The 24,986-nt window shown below is 37.8% G+C and overlaps 1 protein-coding gene across 2 annotated transcripts in view; it reads left to right on the plus strand.

Annotated features, from left to right (window-relative positions):
- Positions 1–23,903, plus strand: part of MYOM2 (myomesin 2) — an 82,252-nt gene extending 58,349 nt beyond the window's left edge. For both annotated transcript variants that reach the window (XM_075086933.1, XM_075086934.1), the window contains exons 27-38: positions 2,322–2,466; positions 2,579–2,638; positions 4,143–4,210; positions 7,990–8,103; positions 9,469–9,556; positions 13,426–13,464; positions 14,149–14,254; positions 17,351–17,514; positions 17,848–17,884; positions 18,008–18,030; positions 18,887–18,942; positions 22,804–23,903. In XM_075086933.1, coding sequence (XP_074943034.1) covers positions 2,322–2,466; positions 2,579–2,638; positions 4,143–4,210; positions 7,990–8,103; positions 9,469–9,556; positions 13,426–13,464; positions 14,149–14,254; positions 17,351–17,514; positions 17,848–17,884; positions 18,008–18,030; positions 18,887–18,942; positions 22,804–23,145 — 1,242 coding nt within the window. In that variant the 3' untranslated portion in view covers positions 23,146–23,903. The remainder of the gene's footprint in view (positions 1–2,321; positions 2,467–2,578; positions 2,639–4,142; positions 4,211–7,989; positions 8,104–9,468; positions 9,557–13,425; positions 13,465–14,148; positions 14,255–17,350; positions 17,515–17,847; positions 17,885–18,007; positions 18,031–18,886; positions 18,943–22,803) is intronic.
- The last annotated feature ends 1,083 nt before the right edge of the window (positions 23,904–24,986 follow it).

Genomic DNA, 24,986 nt, shown 5'->3' on the forward strand with positions numbered 1-24,986 from the left:
CTGAACATGTTCAATAGACCGTTATGCTGGTGAATTGTAGTCTGATTCTTGACATTGGCTGAAGTGATAAATTTTTCCTTCTAGGACCTAACAGGGAATGGTTTCAGTAACATTTCAAAATAATCTGAAAATTGAGTGAATTGGGCCCCATTTAATCAGCTATCATTTTAATATCTTATTTTTTTTCCTTTACCCAAAAGCAAGAAATAAAAAAAATTCTAGAAGTGTGATAAAGGATCAGATTAAAACATACATCTTGCTCTTCTTTTTCTGCTTCTGGCAAATCTCCATTTAACATTCTCCCTGAGAACTCATGAAATGAATGCAACTGTTGTCCTTGACCTCTGCGGGCAAGAGACTGTAAATGAAAATTTGAATTTGCACTTTTTGATAGTTTGGTGAAGTTTATAACTTTTCTTTTTAACCTACCTCAACCTACCTTTATCTTTTCAGTGCTTACAGATGAATTCTTACATAAGTAATTTTTCTACTTAATTTCCCGATTAATTAAATCTTGTCTTACTCTTTGATGTTATATCTTTCTTTGAACTATATATGGGAAAGCGCATATCCAAATTGTATGAGCATTTTCCCGTTATTTTATAAAAATGTTGCACCTCAGTCTCTTCCCACTAAGTCATTTATTTACTAAATTGCTACCCTAATCAATATTTTGGCTACTGGTTTGTTAATTCCATTATGTTTTCTCTTTCTTCATTCTTTAGTTACCCCATTAAGATTTAAACTAGTACCATTTGTGCATTTGAAACTACCAGTAATGAATGCTAAACTTCTTGACTGTCTACACTATTCTTCCAGGCTTATTGTGCATACAAGAGTGAATCTGCTCTTGAGGCTGGCCAGAAGGTGTCCCTCAAAGCTGAAGCAGATATGTCTGTGGAATCATTCCTACTAATTTTGGATCAGTACTTAAGGGTTCTTCCTCTTAAGGAAGTGGTCCCAGAGAGTTTAATAAGTGGTATTTTTACTAGCTTTATTTTCCTTCCTTCTTTCTTCCCCTTTCCTAAACTTTATGCCCCAGTACTTCTGGTACCTTTTTCTAGTTTTGGAATCCAATAAAAAGGTTAATCAAAACATTCTTGTTTTAAGGCATCATGTCTCCTTTTAACAGTAACAGGGTCTCTAATAATTTACGGCATAGAACTCCTTCTAGATGGTGGCATTTATTTTCCTGTCCCATCACGAATGGAACAGTTAGTATGTAATATCCTGGGCCACACTGGTTAACTGAAAGTGTTTGCCAAGTAATTTCCGTGGATTATTGTTGATTTGCTTCAGGAATTTGTTAGTTGAGATTCAAACAACATCACTGCTAGTGGGACACACATTCCTCATGGTTGTTACACACAGAATGAAAGAGGATATTACTTAGTAAAAGGTGGTTGTATCTAAAATAGTACCTGCAAATTCAAAACACACATTTTGCAAGTATTGTCCAATATTTGCTTACAATTTTCTGTTTCCTTGACAATGCCTGACAATAACTTATTTTTCTGGAATATTTAACAGAAAGCAAATGCAAAAAGGGCACAAACAGTGAAAAGCATATTTAACTTTTAACTGAAGTCAATATTTGGTGTTTTGGGCATTCTGCAAGAACTTCAATAGGTAACTAGATGTTCTGATAGAATTCTAATTCTCTTTTGCTGGACTTTGTTGATCTTTTCAGTTCCTATGAGCTTTGTTGGTTTTGTACAAGTTACTGTTCTCATGGTCTTGCACTTTAGTGTTCTTTGAAAGGAATACCCAGCATTAGATAAGCAAATCATTATACCCTTCCTAAATAAACTCTTTTAGTGAGAAAATAAGATCCAGTATTGAGTTGCCACATATGTCCCATAGATATTTAGTTGTGATGAGTTTTTGGATTTGTTCTGATGGATTTAGTTGGAGATCCACACTTGTATCTACAAACATAGTACTTCCAGCTATTTCTGGACTCTGCTAGGAATAGTGCTTCAGCCTAGCAAAACCCCTTGTTGAACTGGAAGCTGTAATGCAGCTAAAGGCTGGCTGCGTAGGCTCTTCTTCAAACACGCATAGTGCCATTAACTATTATTTTTAAATCCAAACCACCCGTATTATGATGACTCGAGGATTCCAAATGCAGCTGCACACAGAGGTTTCTGTCACCACTGGGATCTTGTTGTACAAGCACAGACCTGTTTCCATAGTTTACAAGTAAAAGGGCATGAAAAGGATTGAGCGTAGAGTTAGGGATATAGAACAAGATTAATTTGATAGGGAATCATAAGTAATGTACACTATACTACAGTAAAGTTATTACTTGTTTATTTCAGAGGCATAAAATAAATTGTGACCGTTCAAATGGCATTATAGAAATGGTGATGGACAGATTTACAATTGACAATGAAGGTACCTACACAGTGCAGATTCAAGATGGAAAGGCCAAGAACCAGTCTTCATTAGTTCTCATTGGTGATGGTATGTTCACTGAAACACTGAAACTTTGACTCTGATGAAGAAATGAACTTCAATTATTCTTTGACTAATTTTGTAACTAACTCATTTTTCATTCATCTCTTCTAAAATGTAGCATTCAAGGCAGTATTGGCTGAATCTGAGCTCCAGCGAAAGGAATTTCTCAGGAAGCAAGGTAAGGTAGAGCAGATTGGTGACTTTAGGCCTAGTTTGCAGCTCAGGATGCATTCTTGGTGAATACTAGGTGCTTCAAATTGACATTGATTTCATTAGAAGATGAGTATGTTGCTCAGTTTGAGGAGACACTGAACCCTTTGTGGATCTTATTTTCCAACATTGTTACATGATATGTGCCAGTTGTGACAGAACTTTCGCTAGTAGAGCAACAAACTGGGAGTCCTTACAAGAGATTATCTTTGCTCAATATTAATGAGAAGTGTGCCTACTGTAGGCTCTAATCCAACAACACATTTCAGCACATTTAGTTTTAAACATACAAATTGTCCCTTCAATATAATTGACAGAAGAGTAGAGAGCATAGTGTCAGACAGGAAGATTAAAAACCTGATCCTGTAGTTTCTGTCCAGGCAAAATTCCAGAAACTAAATATATATTTGTTGCATAGTTGCTATACAGTTACAGAGTTTGTTATTGATATTGTCTGCAGCTGGAAGAAAGAATTACTACTGGATACCTAATTCAGGATTCTATTGCTTAAATCCTTAAAAAAATTGAGTTTAAGCTCTAGTTTGTAATTTTCACTTGGCAAGAACATAGCTTTTAGGATGAAACTAACAATAATAATTAAAAACATTTCTTCTAAATAGCTTGGGTAAGATTCTCGACATAAGTACTGTAATTCTATTATTTTCTATTTTTTGGGGGGAGGGGATTTCTTTTTACTGGATTTAGAAAAGAAATTATACCACTTACAGTGTAAACTCACAAGATCTTTCAGTTCTCAATGATTTAAATGAAAGTCTGGGATTCTGCTACCTCCCAGGTTTGGATATTGCAATTATGGGCCTTGATCTTGCAGACACTAAAACATATAAATTTACTGATGTGAATAACCACAGTAAGCTTAAAAAGGCTATGTATGTCAGTAAATTTACTTAAGGATATATATTTGCAGGATTGGAACCTCAGTGGGGAAAAGGATTATTTCCTGTAGTGCTTGTAATGATTAATACATTTTTTAACTTTACATAATTTGGACAAATTGTCCCTGCATGTCTGGCATAGGATTTCTGCTTTGAATATTTAATTGGGTGTTTTGATACACTTGGTTATTCTCCAGTTCCCTTTGCATTAAATACATTGTTTGCACACTTGTTTGTAGCTACTCTGTTTCTTTCCTATGTTTAGTTGGCAATTGGGCATAAACATATTCAGTAAACTAATTTGTCTCACCATTTTACATTTTGAAATACTACATGACATCATACAAACAGAGATGAGCTTCAGGTTTCTAAGCCGTACTGTAGACACCTGGGTCAGTATGACAAAAGCTTACTGCAGGATTTTCCTTCTAGTGCATGGGTAGTTCAGGAGTTCCCTCTCACCGTTCTGGTGTAAGGATGTTATAATATGATTGTCATCCTTTTTCTTTCTTTCACTGGATGTCTCTGGTACTCTTCATTCTACAATGTATGCTTTAAGACAATTTTGTTTCTTAGGCCCTCACTTCTCAGAGTTCTTGTATTGGAAAGTTACAGAGGAATGTGAAGTTTTACTTGCTTGTAAGGTGAGGAAATATACTTGAAATAATTTGTTTTAATGTGTTGATTAAAAATTGAGCTAGGAAAATGTGAGGAAAGATTTTGCTATTTTTAAAATTAAAAGTTCCATATGAAACCTTTTTTTTTATTTTTTAGAAATACTTCAATACAAAACTTCTGACTTACTACTCTTCAGCAGTAGTCTTCATTAAAACAAAAAAAAATTATAGGACATTTCCAAATGTGTTAGCTGATCTAATTCTTTATAATAATTGTGAGCCATTAAAATAATTTAAACAAAATATTCATCCCTTAATGGTCCTTGTTCCTTCCTCAAAAAATAGCCACAAAAATCCAGAACTCAAACTCTTTCCTCACTGTTTTCTGATTTAGATGTTCCTCTACCAAGACATCTGTTATTAAATCAACTGTAAGCGAACATGCAACAAAGGCTTCTAGAATTAAAGTTATAAAAAATGATTTTTATTATATTTGGCTAATGACTTTTGAATCTTAACTAATGCTAATGTGCATGGAATTCAGAGTAACTTCCGCTATTAACATCTTTATGTGCCACTCTAAACTGATATATTTCCATTTTTGTTGCTTTTCTAGAGTGACTAATTAGAGGTCTAAATGACTAAGTTAATTGAATTCAACAGGCATCAAACTCTTCTTCATTGCTTTTTCCTGTAATATGGACTTTTTTGTATTAATTTTCTCTATTTCTTTTGAATAAGTTTTTGGCCTTTAATTAGACTAATGTGAATCATTCATTATGAGCAATTTACATGCACATTTTTGTTTTTTTTTTTCCTTTGTTTTTTTCTGCTCACTAATTAGGAGACCTTTAAACCTCCAATTATTCCCAGCAGAACTGACCTGGGTGGTGAAGCTGCCATTCTGTGTGCCCCCATTTTAGGGCTCAACATTCATTAGCTAACTCGGTACCTTTGCTGCATAGCTGGAGTACTTCATAATCTTGACATGCGTTTGCCACAGGCATGAACCTTGCTTATCCTTTCATTCACATGGGGAATTAAATGTTGCTGAACCAGTTATACTAGTGTTAATTCTTTACAAATTAATCTGAAATTATCCTTCTTTTCATTGAGTGTCGAGCCTCTTTATACCACTGAAACTGTGAAAGGCTGAGCGTCTGATTATATGCTTTTCACCAGTGTACTTTTTGTTCACAAGGTCAGAACATTTTATGTAAATGAAATCTAGGATGTGAGTGTTTGCACACTCATCATTTTAACTATGCCATTGACCTTATAATGTTTGTTACTGTTAGTATGTGACCGGCCATTAGGTTCACATGGTGGTATTGTTTATGCCTGTTTAACTGATATTTGTACATAGGAGAATTTGAACAATAAAGCCTGGATTTTTCCTACGAACTTCAGACACCTGACATTCAGGTTAGAAGTGTGGCTGCCCTGGGCTACTGCTGTGGTAATAAAAACATTCAGGGAGCAACCCCTGCCTCCCCAGGCTATATCAAGGCACCTGGCCCATGTCTCTTCTAGGCTCTGTTTATTGCTTCTGTACAAAAATAATTGTCATGGGTGTTTTTACCTCTTGAAAGAGCCTGGGATAATGTGAAGGAAATACCAGTAAGAGAGTGCCTTTGTCCTTGCCTTTCCCAAAAGCCATGGCATGAAATAGGGGTGTTAGGAAACCAGGTCAACTGGAAGCTTGTGTAGGGCAGAGGACTGACTGTATAATCCAGGTAATAGTAACAGTAATAATGAACAATTAATGAACAATTATGGATTGTGTTATAAAAGAGTATATCAGAAGTAATACATGTTACCTCACGTACCACTTATTTTCTATGTGATTGGACCTTTCGGACTTCTGATTAACTTAGTATTTAATTCTGAAATAGCTGGGACTGGTGACCTTGTTCTTGGTATTGTAGCCTCTGCATGCCAATGGGACATGTTTGTCCATCTGAGTGATAATCTGATGGTATTTGCTTTTTATTGTGTTTTTATATTTCTTCGTATGCCAGCATCTACTGTCATTTTTCTTCAAGTACTTCTAAATTTCAGAACGTTCAGAAACTACCTACTCTTGCATAACTTTGACCCTTATTTGTACTGTGTCTGTTAAACCCAAGATTTTTAGTGTGTGGCTAAGCAGCAAAAAAGGTAACTTTTCATAGTAAATGTCAACATGAAATAACTTTGGCACTGCAAATTGCCTGTGTCTGAAACTCAGTCTATTTATTGTCAGGTTGAGAGCTAACAGTCTTTGATGAAAAATTGTTGAAAAGCATTAAAGGCTTGTTCCTTCATGCTTTGCTCAAATAAAATAGCCACTCATGTCATATGACTACAGGATTAGCCACTTTGTGGTTACTGGTAAATGTAAAGTGCTGCTCACTTTTCTCAAACAAGGCATTGCTTTGGGCCAGGTTGTGATCTCAAGTACTCTGTCAGAGAACCATAGCAACCACACTGGTTATTAAGCAGCAATATATGGGATTAATCTGAGCAGGTTTTATAGAGATGTCCAGGAATCAATATAGGAGGCCCTCCTATTTGTCTATTCACCTCTATAGAGAACTTTCATAGAGCTGTTCATCTATGGAATGACTTCTCTAATGTGAAATGGTTAGAAACTGGTGCATGTTTTTCCCTCCAGGTAAGCCACTTGAAAACTATTGCAGATCTGTTTTAACTTCTGGGCTTCCCTCTATCCATTTGTTCAGTTCTTTTTTAAGGAAGCTTTTTAAAGAAACAGCCTGGGGACTAAGAATTGTCCTGCCAGCTCTGTCCTTCTACTAAAATAATGCTGACTGGGAATTCAGGCTATGCATGGAAACAGCATTTCATTTTCGTGATTTTTAGAAGAAGTGGGGATAGTGATGTCAAATAAACCATAGCATTTCTGAAAATGAGAAAAATAAAATATATTGCCAGGGTTTCTAAAAAGAGCTGGGCTTTTAGCTTCTTTGAATTCACAGTTTGAGGTCATTCATCTAGTGATATTTTAAGCATCACCAATACACAATTTATATTTCAAAATTATAGCAGTACTTGAGGTATAGATGTAGACTATTTATACATTGCTTAGATGAGCTGCTGCTACTACAGCAAAATTCTGGCTTTCAAGCAGCTTCTCTGGATTTGCACTATGTTGTTAAGCCCCTTTGTGTTGCGAGAGACTGCAATTTGTAGGATTCCTGAAGTCTTTGTAATTCCCATAGGACACAATGTAGTAGAAAAAAAAGATTTCTGGTATAGCTCACAATTTTGAAGCCTCAGATACTTTCAGAATAGTAATTTCAGTTACCATCTGCAGTTTAGCCCTGAAAGACACTGCTTAAGTAGCTGGGATAAATCTGCAAATTGGCTGAAGACTCTCTAAGATAGGGCATAAGTTCTCTGTTAGAGCTCTCTCGAGACACATGGCAAATACAACAAGATAAAGGAGAGTTCAGCAGCTCTAATTTCAAAGATACTACTCACAGGTATCTCTAGGCAAGCTACAACCGCATAGCAAGGGTGCAAAACCCTTTAAGGGAAGAGATTGACAGGACTGCCTTTAAGGATTTGATAGGGCTTTGAAGCTGTAAACTGTATGCTTCTGACTAGTTCTGTGCTGCAAATAAATACCATAGGACTAAGATTTGCTTAGTAGGACTTGTTGAAATAGATCTTTCACTTAGTTTTATTTGACACGTGTTATAAAAAAATTGGTTTCTTATGTTGAAAGTACCTATGTGACTACCTACAGTGCAATAACTTTATTCAGGACACAGACAGGCTTATGTGCCTTTTCTGTTGTACAGGTTGCAAACACAAAGAAGGAGACAGCTTTCAAGTGGTATAAGGATGGTTCTGGGATTGACGTTGATGAGGTGCCTGATCTGCAGAAGGGAGAATGTCATCTCAGTATTCCCAGGGTACAGTATCACCTACTGATTAGAAATGGCAGCTTCTGCTTGACACGCTATAGATTTGCCAGGCAGAGCACTAAACCAGCTATCATGACTTCTGAGAACCATTTTAAGAAAATGTGTATTTGCTACCCTTCAATTAGCTGGTGAGCAACTAATGCTAGTAAGAGTATCTATTTTTGTTATCAGCTCAGACAGTTCATGCTTAAGTTGTTTCAGTGTCCTTAGGTGAACTCTATCTCATTCTTTCTTATTGCTCCTTAATTTTTCAATTTGTTCAAGCACCTCATTTCTGACAGTGTTTCAGTTTTATTGCCTAAAATGAATAGGTTTGAGGTATATGGCTTCTTAAGATTTATCTTTATGCAACAGGACCTAACTTGTCTCTGAAGCCTTAGCTTGCATAGTTGCTGCCTTTGTCAAGTGCAAAAACCTCCTGGATCAAGTTTTTCTGCTTTCAGCATAATGTGCATTCCATTTAATTGATTTATTTATTTTATTTATTGGTTTCATATTCTTCTAATTTACTTTCTTCATTTCCCTTGCAAGAGGACACTGACTTTCCAGTGGCTTCATATTTCTTGATTAGACTTTTTTTTTGGAGAGGGTGGTTTCTGCTTGTCTTGAATTGCTCTTGTTACTTGTCATTCAAATATATGATGCTTCTACTATGTTTTACTTGCTTGTGGGCTTGTATAAGTCTAAGGATCAATTAAATAACCTCCAAACTATGTATAATTATTTATATTTTTTCCTTCCGGTTTTAAAATAAATTAAAAAAACCCACCCAAACCAAAAACCCCTACTGCCTTTAATGCAATATCACTGTGTTAGATTTTAGAATGCAAGCTCTCCAAGGGTAATGAATTCATTGTTTACATAGCATAGATATAATTTGACTACAGTTGCTGCTTGAATGAAAGCTACTGAGTTGATGTTTGGACAGTTAAAGGATCTAGATCTGTTGTTACACTTCAGATAGATTGATTCAAAAAATAATAATTTTCGTTGAAGAAAAATTGTTTTTCTAGTTTGTGTGGGTTGAAATTACCCTCTGCTACATCTTACTACACTACTTGTAATTTCTACTGACTGAGATCAATCCTTTTTGTCTTTCTGGAACAAGAGAAAAAACATGGTTTCACAAGGAAATTGAACTGAAATCAGAATATGTTTTAGGCTTAAGAACTAACTACAACTCCATAAAAACAGCATGCACAAACCACTCAGAGTTTCCATCTCATCTCTGATTAAGATTTTTTAACCAGAATCCAGTACAATGTATATTGTTTGATTTAGAAAATCATGCAGGGGTTAAGCAAATGTACTATTATCAAGTTTGTCAGTAAACATTTTTTGTTTTCCTTGTAGCTGTCTCGCAAAGATGAAGGAGTTTATAAGGCAACACTATCAGATGATAGAGGTCATGATGTATCTACTCTTGAATTATCAGGAAAAGGTAACATTCAGTTTACAGTATTGAAATAATAATCTCCACGTGTTCTCAGGAGGTGTCAAAGATCAATCCTTGCAAACGGTGCTAGCAAACATTTTTGGGGTCCTTTGCATTTCTGTTCTCTTCTTATGTTATAGAGGCCTGAACTGCAATCACCAGTTTAGAAGGGGAGGCACTGGGCATTGTAATAACTAATCTCTAGCACTCTAACAGGCAAGAAATGAAGTAAGTTTCTAATCAGACAGAATTCTCTTCTTTGTGATACCTTTTGTAGAAAGCTCGCTCTCTTTCTCAAATTTGTTAAGCTTTACTGTCTACAAAATGCCATAAAGTACCAAACCACTTAATATGTTGATGTGAGACTGTCAATGGGGACTGACAGTTAATTAAACTGTAAAATCATACAGCTGTTTTTAGGGTTTAACCCCAGCAGGCAGCAACCAAGCACCACACAGCAGCTTGCCCATTCTCCCCCAGTAGGATGGGGGAGAGAACTGGAAGGTGAAAAGTAGGAGAACTTGTGGGTTGAGATAAAAAGAGTTTAAGATAGTAAGCAAAAGCTGTGTCTGCAGGCAAAGCAAAACAAGGAATTCATTCACTGCTCCTCATCAGCAGGCAGGTGTTCAGCCACCTCCAAGAAAGCAGGACTCCATCACACATAAGTTATTTGGAAGACCAATGGCGTAACTCTGAAGGTTGCCCATTTCTTCTTCTTCCCCCAGCTTTATATGCTAAGCATGATGCCATTTGGTGTGGGATATCCCTTGGGTCAGCTGGGGTCAGCTGTCCTGGCTGTGCCCCTCCCAGCTTCTTGTGCAGACCCAGCCTCCTCGCTGGTAGGGCAGTCTGAAGAACAGAAATAGAAGGCCTGTGTAAGCATTGCTCAGCAATAGCTAAAACGTCCCTGTTTTATCAAAACTGTTTTAGTTACAAATCCAAAACACAGCACCACAGAAGCTGCTATGAAGAAAATTAACTCTATCACAGCCAAAACCAGTACAATCTCCACCTCTTATTAGAGTACGTCCTCTTTAACCACCTCCTCCCTTCCTGTCCTTTGATATATACACAGATATCATTCCCTCAGTCTATGGATTTTCAAGTAAGGGGTATAGAATCATAGAATCATAAAGGTTGGAATCATCAGGTCCAACTGTCAACCCAACATTAACACGTCTCCTAAACCATGCCCTGAAGTGCCATATCTACACATCTTTTAAATACCTCCAGGAATGGTGACACTACAACCTCTCTGGGCAGCCTGTTCCAATGCCTGACTGCTCTTTCAGTAAAGAAATTTTTCATAATATCCAATATAAACCTCCCCTGATGCAGCTTAAAGCCATTCCCTCTTGTTCTTTCACTAGTGACCTGGGAGAAGAGACCAACGCCCACCTCACTACAACCTCCTTTCAGGTAGTTGTAGAGAGCGATAAGGTCTCCCCTCAGCCTCCTCTTCTCCAGGCTAAACAACCCCAGTTCCCTCAGGCGCTCCTCACAAGACCTGCTCTCCAGATCCTTCACCAACTTTGTTGCCCTTCTCCAGACACGCTCCAGCAACTCTATGTCCTTCTTGTAGGGAGGGGTCCAAAACTGCACACAGTACTCGAGATATGGCCTAATCAGTGCCGGGTGCAGAGGCACGATCACCTCCCTGCTCCTGCTGGCCACACTATTCCTGGTAGAAGCCTAATTTTCTCCCTGTAAGACCTAATGAGGTCTCTGTACTCTTCTTTTGTTAACCGCCCCTTCTTCTAAAAGTGGTAGACTATTTTTTCCCTGAGTGTCAGCAGAAGTGTTCAGTCAGGCCGGTTGTCTTCCCTGCCGGTTCGTCTTGCGGCACTTGGGGACAGTCTGCTCCTGCACATTCAAGACTTCCTTCTTGAAGAAAGCCCAGCCTTCCTGGACTCCTTTGCCCTTCAGGACTTCCTCCCAAGGGACTCTCCCAACCAGTGCCCTGAACAGGCCAAAGTCTGCCCTCCGGAAGTCCATGGTATTGATTCTGCTGACCCCTCTTCTTAACTTACTCTTTAAGTAAGGGGTATCCTAAACACTGGAATAAATAACAGGGACAGTAGTTCTCCATCTTATGGTCAGGGGTCCTTCCAGCTTCCAGAGACTATAATTCAGGTATGGCAAGACTGTGCTGTACTGGATATGTCCAGTTAAATGCATATTTAGAGAATTTAGAGAATGTCTAAATCTGTGGGCCCGGAGGCTTTGAAAATTATAACCAGCAAACCCACAAGAACTGCAGTGTTAAACCAGACATTGGGTCTCCTAAATGGTGGAGTTAACCTTGAAACATAAAGGATGTACAAAAAAGTTAGCATGAATGGGGCACTGGAAGACTGCATATTGTATGGGGGCAGGTTAGTTCAAGCTCAGTGTGCACTGACATTCAGATGAAGATCAATCCAAATAAGGGTGGGAGAATCTAGTCTAAAATGCACTGATGATAGGCGTTTAAATAAGGTTTCATATGCTACTAGGTATCACAGTGAACTATTGTAATTCTATGCATATTTAAATTTGTTCATTAAAATAACTTTTAGTTTACTTCTGAGACTATAGCAAAGACTGATATGTTGCCAACATAAGTGATTTTTACTCAGCTTTGGTAAAGAGAGCTTCCCTGGGCTTCTTTGCTTAAGTCCCATCAACTAGGCCAAAGTGAACCTGGTTTCATCCCACCTGCCTGTAGACATTTGACCCAAATAATGAATATTTTTTGCTGGGTCCTAACAGAAGCAGACAGACATGTTAAAAAATTAACTTGGTTTACCAAAGATCTTCACTTTTTGGTTTGGGTTTTTTTTTTTCCCCAGCAGGTTGAGGAAGTACCTGAAATAAGAGGAAAAGGTGAATAACTGGCTGAGTTCTTAAGCTGTGGTTTACCTCAGAAAGCTGTATCATTACTTGATAGTCTCTCAGGCACTTTTCCTCTGCATAAATTCTGCCCATTATTCCTTCAGAAAAAAACATCCCATTTAGAAGGTATAGGTAATATAACCCCACTTTCCCAGACATCTGTAATGTAATGTATATATAGTATGCAATTCATGTCCTCATGTCAACATGCCAGTAGGAACATACTGGAGTTTGCAGATGGTTATGGAATTGAATCACGATTTATTTTAGCAGAGAGAAAAAATGTGCACATACAGATCAATACATGCCAAATATACAAGTAGTATTTTCTGGACTGCATGCATTTTTCTGTCTTCCCTACTAATAAAAATTCTTCAACCTTGAATATGCATTCTTCAGATTAAGGTTCTTCTTTCTTTCTTTCTCTCTCTTTCCATCTTACACAGTGACACTGAATAGGATTCTTCTGCTATGAAGGAGTTCCCTGCTCTTCTGCCCTTGTCTCCAGGGTTCTCCCCATCTGCAAGCCCATCAGCTCTGTGATATTTCAAAAGCTTGATATGATACCTGGTTTCTTTCACTTGCTGTTGAAGGGGTTTATATTTGTCAAATGCCATCCTACAGGGAGCAAGTAAAAACTGTTTTCACCTAGATTGTGACAATTTCTCTTTCCCCTGTAATCTCCTTTGAATGTGAACTCTCCAGTTTTAATGACCTTTTATTGTTTCTGGCCTGAGGGGTACAAAGACGAAGATTTGGCAACAGACATCTGACTCCATGCACAACAGAAATACTGAGTGACACAGCAGAGAATTCATATGCTGTACCCAGACAGCCTCCAATTTGTCCCATACACCTGTTGCAATTTTAATGGTTTTCTTTGCCTAAGGATGTGAAGATTTCCCATATTGCTTTAATTAAACTGAACATAACAAAACCGTATTCTGATTGAATTTTGATGGTACATTTTCTTTTTTTCCCTTTTCTTTTTTTCTCTTCAGTGTATGATGATATAATTCTGGCATTGAGCGGAGTCAGTGGTAAGTAAATGCCGTCTTGGATTTTCATGTAGGTTTTTTATGTTAAAGTCATCTGAGCCCGAGGCAGACAATTTTTACTGTAAGTGGGAAATCTCTGAGAGTCATGATGCTTCTATTACTATGGACATGTTATTAAGTTTCTGAATAGGCAGCTGACCTTGCTAATTGACACTATTAAAAGGGAACAAAGTATTATTCCACCTGGAGTGTTTGGTTTAGATACAGTGACAATTATGTAGCAATAATTTTCCTCCTAATTCCCATTAGTGAGTAAACCTTGATACAGAGAGAACGAGATTCTGATCCTGCTCCCAGTGAGAAGCTGGGAGTCATTCCACTGAAAGAACAGTGGTTCACAAGAATAATTCTTTTGTGCAGTTAGAATTATGACACTACTGTTTCACAGCAATTACATGACTAAGCTTATAATTTCACAATGGATCTTGCTAGTCACAATGCTTGTATATGACAATAAAACCATAAACTCATACTGAACTTTTGCCTGATATAAATCAGATGATCTCCTTTAAGAGGCATGAACTCTTAAAATCTCTTTGTAGTAGTTGAAAATTATGGCCCAGATCTTGAAATTTATTTTTGTCCTGACAGTACAAGTAGTCCATTTGACTGTTTCCTGTTCAATCTATGATCCTGTTTGATCTGCATATATTCTGTTTTACATAGGTAAGTCAGCCTCTCCACTGAAGATCCTTTGCACTGAGGAAGGAATAAGGCTCCAGTGTTTCCTGAAGTACTACAATGAAGAAATGAGAGTCAACTGGTCTCACAGGTAGATGAGCATATTTTTTTTTCAATTTTATTTGAGTAAAACTGACATCTTTATGATTTTCTGTTTATTTTTCTGTGGCATTCATTTAGTAACTGGACCACATTAATGAATTTCTCTTCCCAGCACTTCATAGTCTCTTTTCATATATCTAATACATACAGTAAAACAAATATTAACAGACTAGTCCAATACCTATCAGGAGGGCTATAACAGCCAGGAAAAAAAGAATCTACAGAATTCCAGCCTCTTATTCAACACAAGACTATTCGTCTTCCACTATATTATCTGGTTGGTTCAAAGATAGCAAAAATTCGAGGACAGTTTTCTATTCAGGTATTCCATTTTCTTTAAATGGATGAACTTCTCTTTCAGTCCTAGGTGAATACCAATGATCTGCTCTCACAGTTTAATAAAAGCTTGTATTAAGAAAGGAATGGTATTTTTTTTTCAGACTGATACAGTCTTAAGTAATACAGAATACTTTAATTCTGTTCCTCTTCTTTGAAAAGATGTTCACTGGGGCACAGAATACTTTGAGAATAGCCCTGAGAGTTGAGAATATGACTAAACATGAGCTTTAAAGTTCCCAGTAGTTTTCCACTCTCATGTGACATTAATCTTTGAATTTGGAGGCACTCTATTCATCTGTGTATTTACAATAAAAAAATGTTTTCAAATGTTTTGCTATGTCAGGCCCTCATTTGTTTAAAACTGCAGGTAAGGTTTGGAAGGATTTTAAAACACTTTGAGTAGTTTGAACTTTCACATTCCTTGATGGCCTACAAAGATGACGCACCATGAACTGGTCTGACTTGGACAGGAAGAGGCTGGTTTATCAGCATGTTCTCCTAGTTTTGCAATGCTGTCCGGCCCTTGATTTCTATGAAGGCAGGAACACAAGAAAAGTGTCAGTGATCATTAGGTTCAGGGAGCTTGAGAACACTTCTGCAAGCGTGTGCAGCTGTTGTGGTTTAACCCCAGCTGGCAACTAAGTACTACACAGCTGCTCACTCCCTCCCTCCTGGTGGGATGGAGGAGACAATCAGAAGAATAAGAGCGAGAAAACTCATGGGTTGAGACAGAGACAGTTTAATAAGTAAAGCAGAAGCCACACATGCAAGCAGAGCAAAACAAGGAATTCATTCACTACTCCCACGGGCAGGCAGGTGTTCAGCCAGCTCCAGGAAAGCAGGGCTCCACATAATGGTTACTTGGGAAGACAAAATGCTATCAGTCCAAAAGTACCCCTGCTTCCTTCTTCTTCCCCCAGCTTTATATGCTGAGGGTGTTGTCATATGATGTGGAATATCCCTTGGGTCAGTTAGGCTAAGCTGTCCCAGCTGTGCCCCCTCCCAGCTTCTTGTGCACCCCCAGCTGACTCTGGTGGGGTGGGGTGAGAAGCAGAAATCTAAAACACAGCCCCATACTGGCTACTAAGATGAAAATTAACTCTACCCCAGCCAAAACCAGTGCAACTCATAACTCAGGGTTTATATTCAGTAAGTTCTGCTCCTTCTTTCAGTAAATGTGATACTAATATGAAGGAAAGAGAAAGAAGTATAGTTTTTATCTCTGCCTTTTACTGTATCTGCTTGAGTTTTAAAAGTGATTTAGTCCATTCCATCCAGTTCATAGAAATATAAAACTAGAGAATGCTACATGGTTAATATGGAAATATCAATATGCATATTTATATTTACTTACAGACACCTCCTCCCCCTTCTAATATTTCCTGTTTTATAATGTCTTACACATTGATTATCTTGAATATCATTGAACACAGATTCTTCCATGAATACAATGATTATAAGCCAGAGTTATTAAAGCTAAAACAAAGACTAAAACAAACAAAACAACCAACCAGCCTCCAAACTTTCCAGCTCTTTTAAGTGGGGTTCTAGCAAATTTTTTCTTGGGGAAAAAATGAAAGGCTAGACAATCTATGTTTTTTTTACTTATGTCTGCACATCATGAAACATACCATGTAAATTTCTAGCTAGCTTTGAATTATCTACTATACCACATAGCAGGGAACATAATACAAGTCCTAAAGCTAGCATGCATCATTCACTCATGGCACAGTGGGAAATATTATACGTAGTATTTTCAAATATACGGTAGTTTTTATCCAGGTGTTTAATTTGGTACACTGAACTCAATGTAGTCATCTTACAGAAAGGGTAATAGTAAAAAATCCTTTTCTCCATCAAAGTAACTCTCTAGCTATGAAGGCAAACCAGCCCTGTCTGGTCAAATAAAATAACTGATCAAAGAGAAGCTAATGCAAACTTCACCTATTAGAAATTCCAGCTAAAGATGCTTGGGGAGGAAGGATGAAAAGTTTAAATCTTTAGTTAATGAGTGAAAAAGGAAACTTCTCTTCAAACCATTGAAAGTGGTCTGGTTTGCATGCTCTCATTAAATAGCTCCCATTTCCACTCTTCATGGCAGATTAAGGACCAGAAGAAACCCTGATCTGAATCAGTAGGGCATTTCTTATATTCTTAGCTTAAGAAGTGATGATAAGTCAATATAATGCCACTGTTTTTTGAAGATGTGTTTTTTAATTTTCTGCAGTTAGGAAATTTGTTTCTTGTCTTCTTCTTAAAAAAACCCAAAGATGTATTTTGACTTGATGCAGGAAAAATAAATTCTGTGCAAATCCTGTATTGTTTTCTTAATTGATTTTTGAAGTTAATGAAAGGTAAAGTTTATTTTCCTCCTCAGAAAATGTTATTTGCCTTTAGTTTACTATTGTGATGTTAGTGTGTATGAAGTATACAGACCTCTGAAGTCATGCACCATTTCTGAATACAGATATGTACATGCATATAAACACAGATGATTGTGTATGTGGAGAGAAGACTGAGAAGAGGGTGAACAAATTAATCTTTAGAACAAAAGCTCAAGCTAATGGTTCCAAAGTGTTTCATACCCCCATTAGGAAGAAAAGGATCTTCTGGGAAATCTTTCCCATTAGTTGCAATTTATCTGTACTTTAGGGATAGTATGTTATCCTTGTGACTTTTTATAGATGATCTCCTGTACATATGCTTGAAAAGAAAGCCCAAACTAATTTCTATTCATGTATTCCAGGGAATCTAAGATTACTTCTGGTGAAAAGATGAAGATTGGAGGTGGAGAGGGTGTTGCCTGGCTGCAGATAGTTGAACCCACTGAAAAGGATAAAGGGAACTACACCTTTGAAATCTTTGGTGATAAGGAATCCTACAAACGCACACTTGATCTGTCTGGGCAAGGTATATTTACAAGACCATATTTATATGGTGACTTTTCATGGATTAAACAGAATTTACTGGCAATAGTAAGAGGAATGACAGTAAAAACAGGAAGCCTTTGGTCAGAACCAGCTGTAGTTTAGTTGCATAACTGTTACGATCTTTTTAGTCTTATATCTGTTTACACCACCAGTGGCATTGGGTTTCAGGGATATGGTTTCCCATTTTGCCTCTGTGTAATCCTGTATAGGTTTTAAAAGAGCTTTGACATGGGTATATGTTTAAATGTTTATGCTCATCCCCAAGTGCAAGTTATGTTCATGGGCAATAACTCTCTCAATTGTTTTTTTACAGCTTTTGATGATGCATATGCAGAATTCCAGCGACTCAAGTAAGTGCTACATCTTTTGCATTTTAATGCTGTAACAACAGTGTCTTTACTTACAGGAAAATTATTAATAATTTCATTAATAACATTATATATTTCTCTTCCTCTCTTCCTCAACAATTTTAGGGCTGCTGCGTTCGCTGAGAAGAGTAAGTTTATTTTACATTTTATCAAAGGTGTTCTACAACGTAGTCTAGTGGTCTCTTTAAGGCATCCATCATAATAAGCTGTCATAGCTTTCAGGGTTTTGTGGCTGCAGAAATCCCCTGTTAGCACATAATACAGCAGTAATAACAGTAATCTGTGGAGTTATTTGGTTTTAATTCCAATGGAAACCCACTAAAAGTTTTATGCATTTTGCAAGCTTCCACTCTATCTTCTTGTGTCTGCAGAGGTTTTGTGAAGTGTGAGCTTCTGGGTGTCATACAAGGAGGTGTTGATTCTGAAAACTGCTGATGATACTGAATATTGGGATCTACCTATTAAGTAAAAAATTACCTGCAAATGCCTGTTAGGCAGTGCTTGCTAAGACAAGTAAGGGGAAGTTTGTTACTGTTAGGGGCTGTTGGAATTCTGGTGCTTTGATGTCAGTTCCGCTGGTAATGACAAAATGCTTCTGCCCACAAAGACAGTGGCAGAACCAATTTTCCTTAGATCTTAGATACCACCAAGATGCTAAAAGCATCCTTCTTGCTTTGCTCTGTGCCCAAAGCACAAGCTGTCAAGCTCAGCAGTAGCTTCAAGGTTGTTATCAATGTAAAATGATATAGCACAATCTCTGCTAAAAAATCGTGGGGGACCATAAAATATATTAAAAAGAAATAACACAAAATATCACAAAAACTGTATTATTTTACATTTAGTTAACTAGGGCCTACTTTTTTTTAAAGATAAGTCCCAACAAAAACTGTGACTAATATGGCACCAAGTTATAAAATCATTAAGAAATTAGTAATTTTGAGGTCTAAACTTCACATAGTCCACATATTTTTCTTTAACTCCTAGATCGTGGTAAAGTCATTGGAGGTTTGCCTGATGTCGTTACTATAATGGATGGCAAGGTAAGGACAGTTTTTGTGAATGAGTCATGCTGACTGGTGAGAGTTTTGCTTTGATGGCAAAAGGGAAGGGAATGCAGATGATTTCATAGAATTTGAAGGCTCTGAATTAGCTGCATATTCAAATCTGGGCTGGCTTTCAGCTCTGTGTACTGAGCATAGCAATTCAAGGGGAGAGTCCGCTCCTGCCCTGTAGGCAGGAGGCAGCAGCCACTCCCTGGGAGCCAGTATAACAGAAACAAAAATTAGGTGCCATTCTCCAGCCAGGTGCCAGGTATAGACTGTTGTGTCTGGTAAGAGTAAAGGAAGGTAAAGAACTGATCTGGGCCAAGGGGCTAAACTCTCTCCTCTTCCTATACATTGGCAGATAGCCCCATTACAATATATGATTATGGGAGATTGAAAGCCAGTGAATACACATATTTTTTTTGACATCAGTAACAACTAAATGCCCAGATACAAAGTCAAAATTGGTAAATGTTTGTGAAGTCCATTCCCAGGTCAGCTTGGCTGGTGGAGATTAAACTTCATGACTGTGACTGAATGGTATCCCTCACTGGGATTTTTGTCATGGTAGAGCAGGATCTCATGCAACCTCAGCCCAAACTCTCTGGACACTGGGATAGAAGGAAAAGTCTATTAGTCTGAGCTGCTGTTAGTCCTTACAGGTGTGAGGAAGTACTGCAACTCAGTCTCTCCATGCCGGGGGGTGAGTTCCAGACTCGACACTCAAGACTTCAGTCCAGGAAAGACAAACTCTTTCATCCTTCCCACACAGACAGCAAGTTCTTGTTTCTTTCCCCTGAAGCAAATCTTCTTCTATTGGGCGCCCTGTCCTTCCCTACGGGGAGAAACTATGTCTTCAGTCTTGGAAGAAAAACTACTAAAAGAGACAGGGTAAATAAAAAGAAATCTGCAGTATTGTGCACAGCGCAGAGGTGATACCTGGAAACATTTCCCAGCACTTCTCCCAGCACAAGAACTAGGTAATGCCTAATTACATGGCTATTACAGGCTTTAAAGAATCAAAAGGAAGTATTCTTTCAAGTGGTTCATAATTAATTTGTGCCTTAGTGCCTTAGGTGAAAATAGATTTGGGTCCAAAAAAGAAAACAGGTAATATCTTGAGAATAAGTACAGAAGGGGCCATTATATACAATGTTCTTGATATAACTTGTGCTTATAACCAGTTTAAAAGCCACCAAATTGTGGAAAGCAGGAGGGTATACTGGGAATAGGGTCACTACTCATCCTCTCTATTTTTGGGTACTTTCTTAAGCAGTTGCTTTCAACCTCTAAAAGAGCTAGATGGACTTTCATTCTGACTGACTATAGCAGATCATCTCATGAGCCGATGTGACTCTTACCATCTGCTGGCTATCAAAAGCATGTTGATCAGGCTGTTTATGTCTCTTGTATGAAGTGCATCTTCAGAGACTACAGCTGTGTTGCTCTGCGTGGAAACTGTCTTACCACCGGAGTAAGGCTGCACACAACTCTTCCAACTTTCTCTGTACTTGGCCATTTTTCTGGATATCCAGGAGCAGCCTCTTTAGAAAGATGGGGGAACATGTGATCCTTCAGTGGATGCTGAAAGCTGCTCAATTCTGGAACAAACATAGATGATTTTCCTCTTGGCCCATTCCTTCCTCTGTCTTTAACAGGTGTCCAAATGAGGTGCTGCCTTATTGTGGTAGACAGAGGCAACTCACAGCAAGAAAGCTAGTCTTTTAGGAGGTTAGGTGTAAGCCACTCTACAACCAACATCTTAAAACAGTCTAACTGTAAGGAAACAGCTCGGTGAAGTCACCCCTGACTGCATGCACAGACTAGCTGCAGTTTCCTCATACAACCGCGCCCTAAAATCTGCAACTTTAAATTAAGGAAATGCTTGTGTGCTTAGTGCATTTCCAGAAGTAAAATGCTTCAAAGAAGACCTAATTGTGTGAGGACTAAGTAACTGAATAGGTGAAGAGAAAACGTCTGATTCCTGAAATCAGGCAAAACAAAACGGATCACAAGAAAGTAAAACTTTCAAAACACCTCTAAATTAAATATGACCAGGTACCGTGCAAGAGCTGTGTAAATACAAGTGTGAGAAGTAACTATACAGAAACAAAAAAAGAGCAGAGTTTCCCCCATGTAATGGAATAGTATAACTACACAAATATATGGATACAAGACAAAGCCTTACTAGTGCTTCTTAGAAGAGTATAAATGATTTTAGGTCACATCTATAATTTAATAAATTAGAACATGCCCAAATGATCTAAAATGACTGGAATATATCTGTTCCCTGGTAAGTTTTTAATATTAACTTATTAAGACTTGATTAATTATTAATAATTAATTATTAATTACTCTTAAATGAGGTCACTTTTGAGGGCAATAGTAATGAAATATTGCCTGAGTTATAGAAAGGACAGTAAGATTTAAACTCATGCATTTAGACATTAGGTTGATCTCCCCAAATTTTATTTTCTTGTTTACATCATTACGCCTTTAAATATTTTATAGTAAGGCTAGTTCCTATAGGGTATTAGTTAACTTTACATCCTACATGATATCTCTTCTTTAAGAGTACTGAAACACTTAGGTTGTCACTAGGTTGTACCCAGAGCATGCAACTCTTCCTTCAACATTCCCCTCTGGCTTTGGAGGCATGTAGTATGCAAGACTGCTTCTATTTGTGAACATACGGCACTTTGATCACTTAAAATTTCGTCCTGTTTTATCTTTTCCCCTGGATTATATTACACCTAATCAGTCATCATCATTCAAGAAAAATATTGCACAAAAACATGCATGTGTTAATACAGATGGACTTTCTCTGCTCCCTCTGGGTCAGGATTTGGTGAAACCTGAAGGGGAATAAGGAGGAGAGGGAATATAAGGAAGCATTCTGGTAGAAACTATCAGTTTTGGGTTGCTCATTGGGGTTTTTTTCCTTTTTCTTTTTCCCTAACCCAACAGTGCTTATGTGAATTTCTTAAGGTGACTTTTAATTATCTAGGGCAGAATTTTGGGCAGAATGAGTTTCAAGAAAAGGTGGACTAAGTAGGCACTAAGCAATGCAACTTCTCAAATGATTCTCTCATTTTTTCTGTCATCACTGCATGTAAATACATAAAGTTTACATACATATACATATGGTGGTCAAAATGGGGTTCGGCAGTAACTCTCCAAAAATTCAGAAGGATGATCATGAAAGTTTTACATGCTTCTTCAATCTCAGTTCAGTCCTTGGAAAATACCTGAACTGCCAGGATGTCCTACTAGATCATTTCAGCTATTCTCTGAATAAGCTATACATGTGTGTAACACTTTTACAACATTTATGTACTATTTATTCTTTGTGAAATATTTCCATTTTACTAGTCAGCAGCACCTGGAATCAATGTCCAATGATTCATGTTATGCACTCTGTTTTTAAGTGATTTGGAGTTTTTTTCATCATCTCAAGCAATAACCTCAGGAGGCCTTGGTCAGAAAAGATTTCCTCAGTTCTCCCTACTGTGTACAGGGAAACTTCAAGGATGTTTTTAAACATATCATTGCCTGGACCTCATGTCACACTAATGGTTTGTCAGGAGTCTCCTGCAGGCAGGACTGCAATGACAGTCCAACTTACCATCTTCAGACACTGTTAGCCTGAGGCTATTACTGCATCACAGTCACTGGTAAGTCAGTGGAAAGACTGAATTGAAGAAAAAAATATTGGGAACTCTACTATTCAGTCCTCAAGAACATGATACCTGTCTTACTTTAATTAACTAGGAATAAGAAGTGCCTGAAAGCAATGCTGAGAATATTCTGGTTAAACAAATCTGACTGATCCTTTAAATTACTTTTTTCCTCCCTCAGACGCTGAATCTGACCTGTACTGTATTTGGAAATCCTGACCCTGAAGTGGTTTGGTTCAAGAATGACAAGGTCTTTGAACTTAATGAGCACTATGTGTTTTCACTGGAACAAGGGAAATATGCCAGTTTAACAATCAAAGGAGTGACCTCAGAAGACTCGGGCAAATATAGCATCCATGTCAAGAACAAGTATGGTGGGGAAACAGTGGATGTCACTGTAAGTGTGTACAGACATGGTGAAAAAATGCCAGAAATTAAGCCAGGCCAGCTGGCTAAACCCAGGCCAATACCACCATCAGAAGAAGTCCTCAAACCTGAGAGCAAGGCAAAATCCAATAAGTAAAGCCTGACACTACATTTGACAAACAAAATAGAATACATGAGCTGTAGTTGAGGTATTCCCACACATAACTAATTAGTAATAGTAATGTCCAAAGGGAAACTGAGCATTTAAGAGTTTGCTTTAGGGATGTAGCTGTGCTATGGTGCTGTACACATCTGCAACAATCTCATTTTGAATATATGTAATAGGGCGGGACTTGCAAATAGCAAAAAGCCAAATGCCTCCTAGAGGTTCCCATATCCAACGGCAAGTTGCACAAACCTACAGTAAACCTCCATTTCCACCCTCCCCAACCCTCTGCAAAAAAAAAAAGAAACCCAACCCAACAACTCTCTGAGAACAAATATCTCATCAGTAAAGGTAGTGAGCTGCAGTTAGATACATATTCAGAGATAGTTCCTGCTTTGTTCCACACACAGTCCCTTTGACTTTGAAGCCTCTGATCCTGCAGGTCTAGTGGATAGTCTCTATTTAGTAGTCATACTGTTGTTTTATAGTGTGACTTTATTTTTAGTAGACTTTTACAAATGTTCACTGTTACTCATTAAAACATAGGTCACATGGTTGTATTTTGTTTTTCTTGCTTTGTGCTAATAAAACTTTAAAAGTCACCTTTGCTACTCACTGCTCCAAATCACACCTAACTAGTTCTGTTTACTCTCTTTCATTGTTTAATTATTGCTTATTGCACAATTTCACAGCTGGTAGCATGCAGACTATCGACTTTCAATAAAGAATGCAAATTATGGTTAATCACAGTCACTGGGTGGCACTTGGAACATTAATTTTACTCTTTACAATACAGGTCAAGATGCAACTTAAAGTGGTACCAAAAGACATGCATACAATTCAGTCACTTAAGACCATTATGTCTTTGATTCTCTATCCAAAATGAACAATAGAACAGTTCCATGGGCGAAGTGATGTTCTGCTAGGCAAAGATTTCAATATATGCTGTACCATGAAGCATTCAGATAGAATGGGCTTCAGTGAGATTACTCACATATCTGTCATACCATACATGATTGAGTGCTTACAGTGCTGGCTTACTCAGATCAGGTTCCCTGTTCAATAAAAGTCCATTTATCTTCCTAGATGAACCTTTGTAGCTTGCTAAGCAGCTTCCAGCAAAGAGTTCTTCTAATAGTAAGTAACACTGATGATACAAGCATCCCCGATGCAGCCTTCCTCTCTTGTGACTTCTCCCAGTCTCTAGGATAAATTCAAGGAAAAGGGAGCACTGTGGAGACAGGGGAGCTTGGATGAAGGATGGCCCGGAGAAATGGCACTCTGCAAAATCTTCACTGGAGATACTACATAAAAGTGTTTAGCACAAATATCGGGACTATAACTTGTGTTTGGAGTCATGGCTGAAAGCCAGCACTGAGTCTCTGACAGCCTCTGAGCTTAAGCGTGGAAAATATGGAAATAATTTTTCTGTGTTGGGTTCTCTCTCTGTCTCCTGCTAGCAGACAAACTGAAAAAAAAAAAGGAAAATGAACAGTTTCAGAGTAAATTTAATCTCAGGGCTTTTAAAATTTTTTTTTTTATCTCATCCAAATGACATAGACTTTCCATTCTTTTGTCAGGCAAAAAATACTTCACTTGATTCAAAAAAAGTTTTATTTTTTGAGACAGGTGAAAAGCAAAGGAAATGAGAAGCCAATTTAGAAGCTGTCAGATACAGTAGGTTGGTGCACTCATCTGGGAGAGAGGAGAGCAGCATTCCCCTTCCCCTCATCTCCATCCATGGGGATTTGAACCTGTATGTCTGACCAAGGGTAGTGTGCTAGCCCCCAGTCTTCCCTGTATTTGGAAGTGCTGCTTCTATTTATCCTTTT

The sequence above is a fragment of the Phalacrocorax aristotelis genome, chromosome 3, assembly GCF_949628215.1.
Source record: "Phalacrocorax aristotelis chromosome 3, bGulAri2.1, whole genome shotgun sequence".
Taxonomy (NCBI): Eukaryota; Metazoa; Chordata; class Aves; order Suliformes; family Phalacrocoracidae; genus Phalacrocorax; species Phalacrocorax aristotelis.